At 35.8% G+C, this 15,911-nt stretch overlaps 3 protein-coding genes across 4 annotated transcripts; 2 read left to right on the top strand and 1 right to left on the bottom strand.

Moving 5' to 3' along the window:
• Nucleotides 1–4,238: 4,238 nt before the first annotated feature.
• LOC106646104 (zinc finger protein 711-like) lies at nt 4,239–6,196 on the top strand. The gene is made up of 3 exons (XM_089590452.1): nt 4,239–4,275; nt 4,695–4,823; nt 4,917–6,196. The coding sequence occupies exons 1-3, from the start codon at nt 4,239–4,241 to the stop codon at nt 6,035–6,037; spliced, it is 1,287 nt and encodes a 428-aa protein (XP_089446578.1). The 3' UTR covers nt 6,038–6,196.
• A 316-nt stretch (nt 6,197–6,512) lies between these two features.
• LOC111643800 (uncharacterized) lies at nt 6,513–7,224 on the top strand. The gene is made up of 3 exons (XM_089590451.1): nt 6,513–6,540; nt 6,613–6,708; nt 6,802–7,224. Exons 1-3 carry the CDS (start codon nt 6,513–6,515, stop codon nt 7,077–7,079), a joined length of 402 nt encoding a protein of 133 aa, XP_089446577.1. The 3' UTR covers nt 7,080–7,224.
• A 1,181-nt stretch (nt 7,225–8,405) lies between these two features.
• On the bottom strand, nt 8,406–15,819 carry LOC106646595 (uncharacterized). 2 transcript variants are annotated; one of them, XM_014362657.2, is made up of 8 exons: nt 15,320–15,819; nt 14,718–15,005; nt 14,564–14,648; nt 12,967–14,490; nt 12,000–12,892; nt 10,882–11,916; nt 10,644–10,805; nt 8,406–10,548 (listed from the first exon to the last, which is right to left on the bottom strand). In XM_014362657.2, the coding sequence occupies exons 1-8, from the start codon at nt 15,356–15,358 to the stop codon at nt 10,312–10,314; spliced, it is 4,263 nt and encodes a 1,420-aa protein (XP_014218143.2). In that variant the 5' UTR covers nt 15,359–15,819; the 3' UTR covers nt 8,406–10,311. The 2 variants fall into 2 exon arrangements, with proteins under 2 accessions (XP_014218143.2, XP_089446413.1); XM_089590287.1 differs by having other exon boundaries at nt 14,564–14,636.
• Nucleotides 15,820–15,911: the final 92 nt, after the last annotated feature.

Raw genomic sequence — 15,911 nt, 5'->3', positions numbered from 1 at the left:
TATAGTAATTTTATAAACTTACATACGTGATACAAGTTTTTGAAAAAAGTCTTTTTTTAATGTTAGTAGGTAAATTGTTCTTGGATCGAAAAGTGACACTCGATCTACGATTATTTACTAAATATTCTATATTTACGATCAAATTTTTCACTTGAGATTGTATACCAGTGAAATGTATCAAGTTTAATGAGCAAGTGTTTACTTACAAAAAAATTTATAAATTGCAAAGAAGCAATTTTATTCGTATTAACAGCATCGAATATCATTGTGTGAAATTGTAACACGATGTGTATATAGATTTTAAACATTAACATTCGAGTAATGAAATTACTTGATCAGTTGATAAGCTGTAAAATATTATCATTTAATTTTAAAATTTATAATTTCGTGTTGTAATTACTCTCAGAACTTGACCTATTTTATTTATTGGCAGTGTCCATCGCCCAAGTGACGATGATAATTCGAAAATTATTCGAAAAAAGTATATATTAATAATATTCAAAATATATTTCATGAAAAGTACATGAAAAAAAAAAAAAAAAAAAAAAAAAAAAAAAAAAAAAAAAAGGATCATTAACAGTAAGCTGTGAGAATTACGCAGTAAGAAATTGTTTGTATTCAAAAGAAGATCAAAAATTTTAAAAATGTTGACGTCGAAATGACACTAAAATTCAGTGAAAAGTATATTTCGTATTTTTTGTACTTCTGTATTAAAGATATAAAATTATACGCATCCGTGATTAATATTGCGATCCAAGATCCAATAATGAAATAAGGTGTGATTGAACGTTGCAACTTAGTTAGCTTTTAATTAAGTGAATTTAGTTTGTTTAAAACAAATATAAAACACTCCAAGTACAAAAGTAACTGCGACGTTTTTATTTTTTTATTTTGCTTGGTTATTTTTGTTTTGAAAAAAAAAAAAAAAAAAAATCACGCCATTGGAAAAATTAAGCTTTGATAAAATCAGATTTGGCGAGAATTTATATTATTTGTAGTGATTCGAATTGAAAATTTAATTTTCTTTTAGGGGCCTACAAAAGGCATTTTTCGAATTTTATATTAGGTAATTATAATAAATTCGCTTCATTTATAATCCCCGCCCTAATTCTTAGGAAATTTACTTTATAAACTATTATTAATCATCAGACTAAATCATAAGCAAAAAAAATAAAATAAAATTTAGGTAGTTGGGGTTGAAATTCGGTGGTTTTCTAATTATAAAAATTTTAAATTACATAAATAAAAGTTTTATCCTCCAAAAAGTCATTTACAATGAAATAGCAACTGTGATAGTTTGAATAAAAGAAAGAAAAAAAGTTACAGTCTCAAACAGACTCTAAAGAGCTCACAATATATTTGGTAACATTATTTGCAGTTTATATACGCTGCGTTAAAATTTGGTATACAAGATATTTATAATTTTCCAAAACAATTTTTTTTTTTTTTTTACACCTGCGACTCATGCAAACGTGTATTTACATACACAATGTAGCTAGCATTTTTTTGTTTATAAATATTATTAAGTGCCTTATAAATGTATATTCGAGTAAACTTAGTATGTAAGCCTTGTGAGTAAATGTACTGCCTTGATTAAAATGTACTTCCAATTATTGAAAATGTGCACGCCAAGTAAGCGTTTGAGAGAGGAAAAAGTGACAGAGATTTTATTGCGATCGAAATCTTGTATTTCATCAAGTGGTCTTATACGTATTTTACAATGCTAAGGACATCAGTTTTTTTATTTTCAACAGTGTAAATAAATATGTGTATAAATGAACGAAAAACAGCCCAAAACTACAATCTTTATGAAAACTGTAAAGCCGATAATAGATTTTTTTTAAACGATGAATGTATTTATCTTCCGCTTCATAGTCGCTAGATGTATGGTTCTAAACTTTTTTATGAATTGAACTAAAATAAGTATATTATTTTAACATCGTAATAACTGTCTTTTTTTTCTTGAAGGTGAATTAAAAATTTGGTTGTGATTTCAACTTTATAAACATGCAAACCATCCTCCATAATTTTTATCGCATAATTTTTTTCAAGTTCCTACAAGTATCTTGCATGTATGCCATCAAACTAAACTTATCGTATATGCTCGCTGAGACTTGAAAGGTTTTGTTTTAATATAAATACGTGATACTATTCCTGTCTTATGTTCCTGTACCGAACGCATACGTAATATACCTATAATTATTATTACTACTCATAGACTGCAATAGACTATCTGTTTATAGTTTTAATTATTATTATTATTATTAATAATAATCTTTTTATACCGATCGCATTTTTTGTAAACGCAGAAAGTTACGCGAGATTCAGTAATAATCTCAACCGTAAAGTGCCATGTTTTTAATCTCACTTCGCATAAATATAAACGTATAATTTAAGAGAAGCAAATGTACACATGACTCGCGTATAGATAAAGCGCTACAGTTTTCATAAAGGTTTTACAGAAACCCACCCGTTACGCAAATGACATTGTGACCTGCGACTTTAATAGACTAAGTGCCACTCATTTATTTTTTTAAACGAAATGAATAAAGTATTTAATACCACTAGGACACTTTGTACTCTTATTTTAATCGATCGATGTAATCATAATTATATCCAGACGCGCTTTTTACATTATTTTTACTTTTTTTTTTTTTTTTAAACAGAAGATTCAGTAATTTTACATGAAAGAATTTATTAATGAATACTTTTGTATAATTTATATTTAAAGCGAATAAACAAAAAAAAAGTCTAAAACAAATGTGACTACTCATTTATCGAACCTTACCTGCCCTTTTTTTTTTTTTTTTTTTTTTTTTTTTTAATAATCCTCTCGTGTTAACTTTAACAATAATTTTATCCAAAAGATTTTTTTTCAATACTTATATTGGTTTCATAATTATCAAAAAAATAAGATAAAAAAAAAATATATCGTCGCCCGTCAAAAAAAAAAAAAAAGTACGATTAAGATTTTTTTTTTAACCTGCCATAATTATTCTAACACTCCAAAAATCAGCCGTTCATTCACTAGAAACTTGAATTAATGATTTTTTTTGGTTATATTCCTCAGAAAAATTCGAATAAAAATCTGATTGTCGAAAAATATGATATCAGTTAATGGGCGACGATTGTTCGTTTGTTTTGTTTTGAATAAAATTGAATAATTGTTACCGCATCTGCACGCACTAAACTTACAGCTCATATAAAAATGAAAAAAAAAAAAAAATCAGATTTTAACAACTTTTACCCTCAAAGCGCCCAATAATTATCCTTTGCCAAAAGGAAGACTGACGATCGACGTATGTATCCTTTCAGGAAGCACCGATAGCCGCGATATTTTGGTCAAGTAAGAAACAATCGTCAACCAATTGATTAACACGGAAGCAGCCTTGGGCGCGCCAGGTACTTTAGTTCACCTGTCCTTGGAGGGGGGGGAAAGAAAGGAAAAACCGCGCGATCATACCGATATTCTCAAAATTTTGCACCCTATAGGTATCCAGGCGGGTTTGCAGGCACACCTCGGGATTCGTGCAAAACAGCGTGAAAAGCTCCGTGAGTAGCTCAAGGGTAATCTCGTCCAGCACGTCGGGCGCGTTCGCTTGTCCGGTGGACGAACGCCTCGTCCGAAATGCGGAAAGGTGCTGAGACACAAGAAAAAATGTAGGAAGCTTAGGCGGCGGCAAAAGCGGCGCGAGAGCAGATGAAAACGGTCCATCTTTTTCTTTTTTTTTTTTTTTTTTTATCGTAAGTATCATTTTATTGACTTGTTTTTTTTGTGTTTTTTGAGGTATGCGTATTTTAAAAATAAATTTTTGTTTTTTATTAATAACCATTAATGTAAAATCGGCAATAACCCAAATGTTCGCTCATCCAAAATAGTCGTATATTTTACGCGATGTTATTAAATACAGTGTATGCGAGAATAATGTCAATGTTTCGAAAGAAAAAAAAAAAAGATGAGCTAAAATTAAAAGATAAAAACTGATTTTGGTTTTTAATATGGGTGGAATATTATTTAATGAAGTGTGTGATAACTGTATTCTATTTTGTATTATATAATTGTTAAATTTGTTTTTAGTGCCAAGGTTTTTGCCTTACAAATGGGCAGTGTGTTACTTTGTTAAAGTTTTTCTAGTTAATTTTAGAGACATTAAAATGTTTTATACCCACAATGTGTATTGTCACCGCAACTTGCCAAAACGTACATGTATATTCATGCATTTTTATTGTAAATTAGTATGACAAATATTGTAAATAGTACAAAAATTCCAACAGGTAAAATATACAGTGATGTTTGTGTAAAAATTGTCAAGTTTTGTCGAGTCACTTCGCTCACAACCATGTAAGATTTTACCTACTGACAAAACAATATTGTTACACAAGTAAGGTCTTAAATAAAAGCATTTACCAAAACGAAAGTGTTTGTGTTATTTTCCCCTCAGACTTACGTCCAATGAACATACACTCGTCCCGTCTCACGATTCATTAATGCTCAAATTCATTGATTCCAAAGATGTTACCATTTGCATCCACTTATACATGTATACGTTACGAACGATCGAGTACTTTTAGCTCTTTTTTTTTTCACCGCATTTCCAATACCCCCCCCCCCCAAAAAAAAAAAAGCTACTTCAACGATGCGTCTTTTTTTTTTTTTCTTGTTCCTTTTCATTTATTTATTAATTTTTTTACAGGTTTCGAAGGTTCCTCGGACGAAGGAGGAGAAGATTCGCGACCACAGTCGGTATTCGTGAAAGAAGACGAGTACGACAGCTTCGATGACGAGCTCGACGTGTACGAACTAACGGCCGACGACCCCCTGGGTAAGCCCCGACCCTTTTGCCACATCTCGTATTGTATATGCATTGTACCTATATACCGCACGATTCGACAAAGCTGATCGATTCCACCAACAGATCTGAACAACGGCGGCGAGGACGAGAGGAGCGCGACCTTCGCCAACGGCCCAAAGACCCCGGCGTCAGCGCCACCGGTGCGTCCGAAGCGAAAGAGAAAAGGCTATCCCAACCACTTGCTGACTTACTACGGGCGGCAAAAGTGCCGCAAGTGCGGTCACATCCTGAACAAGGCGGAAACCCTGCACCAACACCAGAGCACCGCGTGCAAGCTGGAACGGCGCTTCTTCTGCGCCCACTGCACCTTCAAGACCAAGGACCGCAAGTTCCTCGGCCAACACCTGGCCCGCGACTGCCGGCCGGCCAACCACAAGCTCCACCAGTGCCGCAAGTGCAACCAACTGTGCGCCACGCCCGGCGAGCTCCTTCAGCACCGGCGCTCCTGCAAAATGGAAACACGGCTCTTTTGTCCCGATTGCGCCTTCGGCACAAAATCCCGGGAGAACCTGGCCATACACGAGGAGCGCGTTCACGGGGAACCGGGCATCTACCCGTGTCCCAGGTGCGACAAGCTCCACCGGTGGAGGTACTTGATGATGAAGCACCTCGAGACGTGTTATCCCCTGAGACCGGTGAGCCCGATCAAGCCGGGCCAGATGCTCGTGTGCTGCTTGAGTTGCGACACGGCCGAGAACTACGTGGTTTGCCAGCCGGGCGAGCGCAGGACGGCCGATTGCCGGGCATGCGGGTCTAAACTCTGGTACAGGTGCGCCACCTGCGCCAAGGAGTACCAATCGGTACGGACGATGCGCACCCACGTTCGCTTCCAGTGCCAAAAGTTGCCGAGTTTACAGTGCGCCCACTGCGACTTCAAGACTTACCTCAAGCCGAATCTCGAGGTCCATCTGCGGGCGAGGCACAGCCAGACCGAGGCCAAGGAGCACAAGTGTCCGAATTGTCCCAAGTTTTACAAGTTCCGGACCCACATGCTGAATCATTACAAGTACTGTGGACGCGGGCTCGATTACCACTGCGACCGGGAGTCGTGCGACTTCAGGACCAAGAGACCGGATTACCTGACGCGCCACGTCCTCCACAACCACGGGGCCAAGGAGAGCAAGCCACCGACCGAGGCTTTCAACGGTGGCTCCTCGCTTGTGATGGTCCTTCCGGGGAAATAAGAGGCCAAGGATTATGAGCCCCAAGATACATGAACCACCTTTTATTTCGTACACCTGTACTTATTACTTATTCATTTATGTCATAACAATACATACGTGTTTCGGTATTTCCGTGTCTCGATGTTCCATTGTCAGATGAATAAACACGAGTTTTCAAAATTTCTGCGTTTTTTTGTTGTATTTTACCCCGCAAATCTATAGAGGGGGAGAGCCAGGCGGTACGATTACGTCAAATTTTTTTTTTTTTTTTTTTTTTTTCATACTTGCTACATTTTGCGAGCGGTTTGTCATTTGAAAATTTTACCGGAAGGTACCTCTTTTTTTTGTCGTAGTTGGTACTCTTGCCCCGCTCTCCCCTGTATACATGGAAAGGCAAAACTTTACCACTTAAACTTAAGCAAGGTATGTTTCAACACGTCAATCATCATAATTTAGAGAAAGAAAAAAAAGAAAAAAAAAAAAAAAAACAGAACCAATGCTTTCGCATCTCACCCAACTGCCCTGTACGCACACCACCTTTTATTTTGGTCCGTTCGGTAAAAATCAATGAATGATAATAACAATCTGTGTTGCAGTGCGGCGCGTGAACCTAGGCTCCTATCAGACTTACATCAAGGACGAGTCGGTGTACTACCCAGAAAACGAGCTCTTGTTCGACGCATCGCCTCCAGGTAACAATTTTTGTTTTGCGTTTTCTCAAACATTAATGAAAAAAAAAAAAAAAAAAAAAAAAAAACTAAAACTTTTGTACTTTTCTCGTCCAGGTACGGATCCCGTGACGGCCTACTGTTCAAAGTGCAACAGTACGGTCGACTATTTTCCCCGCAAATCGAGCAAAGAGTGCTGCAGGTGCTCGTCGACTCTGCATTACCAGTGCACGCGTTGCGCCAAGCTCTACAAGGACATAAAGTACCTCCGCCAGCATCAAAGGTTCGGATGCGACAAGGGACCCAGTTACTACTGCAACTTTTGCCACTGTGGTTTCACACGCAAGTGCACCTTGTTGGCCCACGTCAGCCGCAAACACGCGCCAACTCTGTGAAGGACTTTTTTTCATCCACGGTGTTTTTGTTCTTGTTGTCGCTGTTGTTGTTATTGCTGTATGCTCGATTGACAGGGTTTCGCTGTATTTATATTATCATTGTGGACAATAAGGGTGGGATTTCAGGATTATTTTATTATATATTAGCTTTAGTTTCTTTAGGGGAGAAAAAAAAAAAAAAAAAAAAAAAAAAAGAAAAAAAAAAAAAAAGAAAAGAGTTAGTTACCTTACAGTGGCTAATTACTAGCCCAAGTTACACACATTAGTATAAATGTTTTTACATTTCTGTAGGGGGAATAACGTGAGTGAGTATATATTTTACGTAGGATTAGACATACGTAATGTATATGTGTAAGGGTCGCAGGATATTACTTTACGAAATAAGTTTGTGCAGGGATCGGCAAAAAAAATATATGTATAGGGGTTAATAACATAATTACCGCGAGGTAAAATTAGTACGTGACTATACATGTGAATAAAAAATAACGAAAACTTTTGATTTTCATAGAAAATAAAAAAAAATTGCATGTAAAAGAAACTATGCGGCACCTGATACTGCGGATTGTTACCAACTACTGAAGGGCCTCTGTTTACCGGGACTCGTACATACTGCAGATGCATTATTTATACACGAAGGGTGTGGGTTGCATAAAAATGAGGAAAATTCAAAACAACAAATAGTAAATGTTAATTTTTTAAGTAATTTATGTGAGAAAAGCTGCACAACCGTGTCTAAAAATTTCTTTCATCTCCGTTTATTCTGTTTGAAAGTTAAGATTGTTGCTTTTTTTTTCATGTACCTCTCTTACCAAATTTTTCCGTTTGTAAAGTAACTTTCGAAGATAAAGTTTTAAGATAAACACTACAAGTATACGCAAAATTGCATTTTTTAAATTTAATTTTCAATATATTTAGACTCGTCAATTACAATTTTCTTTGTTTATTGCTAAATAATACACCTTGCTGGAATTAAAAAAAAAAAACTTTGTACGATTTATATTATTGAAAATAATAAACCTCGTATTTATTTGAGAACCCGCAGTTATTAGGTACTTTTTACCCTTATATGTATATATATATATATATATATTTATGTATTTTACGAACGAATTTCCAACTATTTTTTTATGCAATTCTGTAACATTCCTTTTTACCTTGAATAAAGTTTTGTTTGGATGTAATTCCAACCTTGCTCCTTGAAGTTTATTAACATGTATGTCTATAATTAAAAATTAACAATGGCAATGAAGGACTGCAAAAGAGACAACGGCTGATTCAAAAAAAAGGTACAGTTTTTATTAAAATTATCATTAATTTTTGAATGTATAATAAATATCGAGAGCCGAGTGGCTTAAAGCTTAACGCTTACAAAAAAATTTACTTTTTGTGCGACGTGCTCGATGGATGCGCCATTAACGTTTACTACATTTTTTCAACATTTGAATTTTGCATTGTGTGATTTGAATAAGTTACAGGTATAAATTGACCCATTTCATTATTTACTAAAAAACTAATAATAATAGTAATAATAATGTTCATTCGACAAAAAGATTTGTACTTGCTATTAATAACAGGAAAAGAGCTACACGTAAAACTAGAACAATTTACGATTAATACTTCGTTGATCGATTACTTTTTCTACTAGTAATTACTTATAAAACTAAACTTCTTTCGACTCGTCATCTCGCTCAAGTCGACAAACAAACAGCATTTTATTATATGTACAAGCGAAATTTTGAGTTTCAAGTTTTTCTATTAGAAAAAAAATATATGTTTATATTATTTATTCGTACGATTTTTATCTTTGGAAGGAAAGAGAGCACGTTTTTGTTTGTTTTGGCAGTGATTCGAGTTGATTTCCGTTTGTTTTTTTAACTCATTCTCGAATCGCATGTGGAGCAGCTCGATAATTCAGGCTACATTAGCTTTGTTTGTAAAATTACCGTACTTTAATTATCAAACAAAAATTTAGATCTACGGCTTAGCGCGTGTACATAAGTCAATCAGACTGATACAACTAATCAGCTAATTAATACAATCTTACGAAATAATGGAAATCTATAAATATAATTTTACAAAAGTGAGAGATTGTTGAGTAAGCTTAATACTAGCTTTTTTCGGTAAAAAAAAAAAATTGTCTTTTGTTTATCAGAATCTCTTTTGGAATGGAAGAATAAAGTACTTTTGGCAAGAGTTTACGAAAATTTTACATCAAAATATTGGGGGAGACAAGCTGTATTTTTTTTAATCAATTAGGTTTTGATTTAAAAAATTAATACTAACTACAAATTTTTTTTTCCTCATAGATTGAAAAAAAAACTAACATCAATTTAACTTATTTTTTTACATAAATGAAATACTTTTAATGGTCATTTGGAAACTACACATAAGTAAAATATTTACGATCTCAGTCTAACAAAATTACTAAAAAATAATTATTATCAAGTGTAGCCTACAGGCTTAGCTAATTAAAAGACTCGATGAAAAAATCTCAATTAACGGCTCAGAAAAGAAAAGATCAAAGAAAAATTGCTTATAAAAAGGTTACAAACGAGATGTTTCACGTCAACCGGAAATCAGAAATTTTATGAAATTTTACTGACCCTGACTTTAACGTTTAACAATTGATTAATTAAACCTTAACCTTTCTGCAAAAAAAAAAAAAAATTTCTTTGGCCTAATATTTTCACTTTCTATATCAACAATTATTTTTTGCATATTAAATTTAATACACAATCATATAGTTTAAGATAAAAAAAACTTCCGGCTCCCTGTACAAGAATATATATTAGATTTAAAAGCTATTTACAATAAGTAGTAAAAAAAAAAAAATAAATAAATAAATAAAAGAAAGAAAGAAAAGTCTTGGAAATGCTCAGCGCTATTAATGCAGATCGAGATCCTTATTTGCGACGGCTTTGTAAATTTTATCACAATGCAACAATCATTACACAAATATACATTTATATAAATCGATATGATCGACACACGCGTTTGTCTTGTTCGCTCGTACGATCGTTATGTACAATCGAACGTTTTCTTACATTGGAATGTTACAAGAGAATGATTCGCGACAGTGGCAACGAGAAGCCGTGAAAAATCGTCAAGACGATGCGCTTGAAAAATTCATTAAAAAAATGTCCCAGTCCTTGTCAATGCGGTCCGCGCGCGACTGGTAAAACATTATTTAAAATATTTGTACCTTCGAGTGTCCCTCGTCAGAGTTACAATTTCAGGGACTCGTGAGATCCTGTAGAGTACCAAGAATGTTGTCGAGCTCCTGGCGGAAGTAACAAAGTTTCTGAGCGTCTTTATCCCCGACGCTTACGGTATTCTTACAGTCCCTGCAGCCTTGACTCCGGCTACGAAGCAAATCTCTTACAAGCTTTTGTAAACTGAGCTCACGAGTCTCGTGTCGCTGCTGGAGTATCGATATCTTATCCTGCAGCAGTTGCAGCTGTTGTGAGCTCTGTAGGATTTTATTATTATTGTGAATATTTTTCAGACGCTGTCAAACGGTACGTATTTTCAAATTTATATTATATGGTAAAAAAAACTACTCACGGGAGTCGAGAGATATTGTACTTTGTCATTGAGCTGTCTGTTCTTGCTTTCCAGGTGGTCTCTTTCTGCTTTCAAAATAATAATTTGTTCCTTATAATCTTGCAATTTTTCTATTTGCTGCTTCAAATGAGATATCATGGCCATTTGTGAATTGACTTGACCCTTCAATGATACAAAAATTATCAATTGTAAGAAAAAATAATTGTATAAGAAATCTTTATTGAAAATATAAACGTACCTGTAATTTAAGAGCTTTAGTGTCTCCTACGTTAATATTATACTCTTTGACGATAAGATCGATCTCTTTTTCATGTTCTTCTTGTAGTAGATTCAAATCTTGCAACCTTTTGTTTTTCAGTGCCATAAAATCTTTATTCAGCCTACTCACCTCCTCTTTAAGCACTTCATTTTCAGTCGTTAATTTCTTGACTTTGTTATTCGTATCGACATTATCAGAAATTTGCGTCTGATCGTACAACTTCTGCATGGACGATGATCTCTTTCCATTAGCCAAGGGGCCGTTGTGGTAAAAATTCGAATTCGAATCGCCTTCCGCCATCTTCAAGCTCGTAAGTTTCGAGTCGGACGATGTCATGATTTTGTTCGCCTTCTCCAGAGTTTTGCGCTCGTTTAGCAATTTTTCTCGCTCCTTCTGCAACTTCCGGTTCGTCTTTTGCATCTCTTGAAGATCTTTGTTCACTTTTGCAATGATTTTGTCCTTGTTGGTAAGTTCAATCTTCAAGCCTCGAATAGTGGCAATTAGATGAATGTCCTCTTTAAGATTCTGCGACTTTAGACCAATCTTGTTACCATTCAATTTTTCGGACAAATTCGGCTCGGAGTTTCTACTTTCCAAGTTTTGATGCATCGTTTGCGTGCCAGCCTCGCTGTACGCTTTCTTCTCCCTGGGGGACGTTTTCATCTTTTGCTCCAGTTCCAAGACCTGCGTCGAGTACTTGTCTTTCATGTCTGTGAACTTTTTTTGTATGTCCAACAGTTTGGCTTGCGCCACGTCCTCTTTACTCCTTATTTCACATTCCAAGAAGGCGATTCGGTCCTCTAGGAATTTTACTTTCTCGACATTGAGCTTTTCATTTTCAGAGTTGGCGGTGAGAATCAATGCTGATACAGAGTCTGGATTTTTTCGCTTGAGAATGCGCTCCATTTCGCGTACTTGTCGGTTCAGATCCATGATGTTTTTGTTGTCCAAAATCACCTGATCCTTTAGCTTTTGCGTCAATTGCTTCTCGCGTTCGCAATTATTTTTCGCAACCTGTGAATTTAAAAATTATGTTAATTTTTTCACACGTTCGGCGAAAAAACAAATGAAAAAAAAATTAAAAAAAATTCTTTCACCTGTAATTTTTCTTGGTAAAGCGTACACTTTGATCTCAAGTCCACAAGCTCCCTCTCCAAAGGCTCCACGCTCTGCTGAAACCTATCGTAATCAACTTTGATTAACTTTAGCTGTTCAGTCTTTGAATGTAGATCCACTTTAAGATCCTCTACTTCCTTTCGTAACTCCAATTCGTTCGTCGTCATTGTCTGCAATCTATCTGTTATAAAGTCGTTCTTTGCCCGCAACTGGTCTTTTATCATTTCTAATTCTTCTTGTAGAAGCAAGTTCTGTTGCGTCGCGTCCTCGCACTTGAGTGAGAGTTCGCTGTTTTTCTGTCTCAAGTCCGACACTTCGATATTGTACTTAACGTTCTCTTCTTGTAAATCTTTCCATTTCTCTTGCACTTCTTGCTTGTTGGTACTATTGGCGACAATTATTTTCGGCTTCTGTTGTTCTGCCGACTTCAATTCGCCTTGTAATCGTTTTATTTCCAGCACCAGTTTCTTATTTTCCGATTCATAAGCTATTATAAAGTTTTCCTGCTTTTCCAACTCCTTTTGCATGGTCATGATTTTCGGATCGTATTTCGATTTTGCTTCTACTGCCTTTTTGTTCATCTGCGTCAGCTCATCTAATTTCGCTTTGAGTAGGATGTTTTGTTTTTTGAGGGAAAACATTTCCTGTTCGTGTAACATCTGGACGTCTCTCAGTTTGCACTTGTAAGTTTCTATTTCGGCATCTAGTTCCGATTTCATATGCAAAAATCTCTCTCTCTCTTCTTGGTATAGCATCTCCAACATGTCCACACCACTCAGACCTTTCCAATCTCCCCCACCAAAAGAGACTTTCGGTGTTTCTTCGTACTTTATTTGATTTCCTCTGACATTAAAGGAAAAATCGGTTTGGTAAGCTGAAAAATAAAAAATATACTTAATAATAGACTAAGAGTTAAAAGAATGTTTTATCCATGAAAGAAAAACTTACGCTTCAAGGGTTCTTTTCTCATTTTCGAGGTGGTTGGTCTTGTTTTGGGTATTGGCTTGATAGTAGTTTTCGGTTGGACTTTTGGCTTTGGTACGAGAGGTTTCCTCTGCGGTATAAAAGGCGCTGGTTTTTTCGTTTCCACGGTTTTACTCAAATTCTTCGAAAGCTGATCATAACTTCGGGATTTTCCAATGGTGGCTTGGCCCCTTACATAACGATTTTCTGGAGCACTGATAACTCGTTCGGTTTTAAGATGATCGCTGCTTTTTCTGGTTTCCGTGTAAGTCGTGTTGAACCGCAGGGAGTTAAAGTCATTCGCGTCCTCTGAATTATCAAAATCTACACTTTCTTGATAATCCCTTACATTTATGACAGTTTTTTTCTCTTGAAGGACTTCCCCGTGTTCCACCGATTGCTTGAGAGATTTTAGATTCTTAAAACTAAAGTCCTCGTTATCGCCCGATTTTGGACTAGCCTCGTTTTCACTCTTTGATTTTTCCATTTCTCTCTTTTCCTCGTTAGATTTTTCGGCCAATAGTTTTGGAATGGCATCAGCAAAGAGCTCCAGTCTCGGGGTGAGACTGACCGTGTACAGCTCAGTATTGTCACTCACGACTTTTTTAGCTTCGATGGCACAACTTCTGGAACTCACGCTGTTCCTCTTGGAAGAGGCTCTACTGGAATTCCTGCTCGGCGTTCGTCGCATACATTCACCTAAATCAAGTGATAAAACCCTAACATCGGTTCTAAGTTCCTTTTCTTGATTTTCTTTTTTTTCAGGACTCTCTTTTAGCGGGTCGAATTGATCCACGATTAAATTTAACGACGTGGTTTTGGTCAATTCTCTTTTGGGTTCTTTGTCACTTTGCTCTTGTAAAAGCTTCAGAAAATTTGTAAAATCTTCTTGATCTGCAATACTCGAACTGCGGGAAGACAGCTGTTCAACGCTCTCTTTCGTTTTCTTGATCAAGTCATCAAAAAAGTCTTTGTCAACGTCAGTGATCTCTTTTTTCAAATTTTCTTTCCCCTCCTTTGCTTTTTTTTCATCGCTAATATTTTCTGAAATAGAATGTTTTTCTATAGGCTCGTCCACGTCAGAATTACTGGATACCTCGACTATTTGGTCGTCAAATTTTTTCTGTGGGGAATCTAATTTTTTGGCTGCTACTGGAACGAAAAGATTGGCACTTGTTTTTTTCTCGGGTGTTTCACTTATTTTTTCATTCACCTGCCGATCTATCATTTGAAATATATTTTCTTCGAATTCTTTGACCTTAGTCAAGCCCTCTAAGGAAACGTTGTCAGAAATGTCAACAGTTGTAGTTGTGAGCACTTTTTCAAGAACTTCATTGTTATTCTGTTGCACTAATTTCTCAGCTTCTTGTATCAGCTCTTCTACAGACTGTTCATCTGATAAAATTTCGTTAATAGTCCTAGATTTGATATTTTCTGCTATTGGGCTCATGGCTCCAGCTATCTTACTCATTTCTTCTAAAATACTTCCTATTTCATCATCAGTGGCATCTGTGTTGTGCAAAATATTTATGTAAATAGATAAGTATCATCACTATTTTAATTAAATATCATTAAAACTCACTTCCTGATTCCGAATGATACTTGTCGGATGCTACTGAAGATAGTAAATCTTGTAATTTATCATGTTTGTCTTTCTCTTCTGCATTCTGAATGTGAGAAATATGTCTTAAATCTGAAGGTCAAAAATATAAAAATTAATCAAATTACATGCATACCTTGCACATTTTCTCTTTATCTAAAAATTCTTGCATGGAAGAAGTAGCACTACAAGTCAGCACTGGTGATTTGTCCTTTTTTAACACCTCTTTTTTATTACTGTCTTTATCTACTAGTGGAGCTGGCTTCTTCAGCCACCACTGGTCTTTCTTCTGAGCAACTGGGGGTGGATCTGGTTCTTTGGGTGGCTCGAGCATTGGCTTAGGTTTTTCTTTCACATGCACAGAATTATCTCCGATGCTGAAACTAAGGGACGAACCTGGCAAATCCTCCTCAGTCGATATGGTCTAAATTAAAAATAAACAATGATAGATTAGGCATGCAGTTCAATCACTTGTTAAGCAGTAAAAGGAGAAAATAAAAGCAGATAAAAAATTGTTTATGCAACAAGGAGAGTAGAAGTAATTTCTTCAAAAAGACTGACACTGTTCCCTCGGATGTTACAGAAGCCAAATAAATCAATCTGAAAGTATGAACCACCTGAGTGCAGAGTGCCAATATAAAAAATAACCAGCAGCAGGTTAATTTCCAGAGCTCTTTATCTCTTTCCCAGCATAATTTAGAAGAATGTAAATAAACAGTTGTGTGTGCAACAACTTACATCATCGAGGTGAGAGAGAAGTCTGCCATACTCCGACATCCTCTTGCCGTACTTATTATGAAAGTTCCTTTATTGACACTCCGTTATCAGTCTTTTGATCAACTTGTCAAACTGCGGAAGACGAAAAAAAACGCAAGCTATTACGCTCATGTCCCCCTTTTTCTTGCAGATGTCAGGGCGTCGACTTATTTTATGTCGGCAATTTGGCAAAGAGTAGCTTTCCTTGTTTCGATTCAATAGTAAAAAGATAAGTAGGATTTACGAATACGTAATACACTAATTATAAGCACGTCAGGGCTCAGGCACTGGTGACTGATAGCAGAGTGGTTTTACTGATTGTGATATGGTTCCGTTTATTATTGTTGTGTAGTGACGTAGTGTTGTTGTTGTTGTTGTTGTTGTTGTTGTATGGAACTTAGGCATGGAACCAATAAACTTATGCGGTTACAGACGCGATACAAGATAAATAACTCAAGTATTGACATAAGATGCTAACTGCAATATCGAAGTTAGTTGTTAATGGGTGTATTCCGCAAATGCTGCCAGCAGTTAAGTTACGTAGGTCGTGGTAACGCCGCATGGTCGGGTAGCG

Source organism: Copidosoma floridanum, unplaced genomic scaffold, assembly GCF_036245765.1.
Source record: "Copidosoma floridanum isolate Cflo_tuat_1 unplaced genomic scaffold, Cflo_Japanese_pri ptg000012l, whole genome shotgun sequence".
NCBI classification, from domain to species: Eukaryota; Metazoa; Arthropoda; class Insecta; order Hymenoptera; family Encyrtidae; genus Copidosoma; species Copidosoma floridanum.
This window is presented reverse-complemented; position numbering and strand designations above follow the sequence as displayed.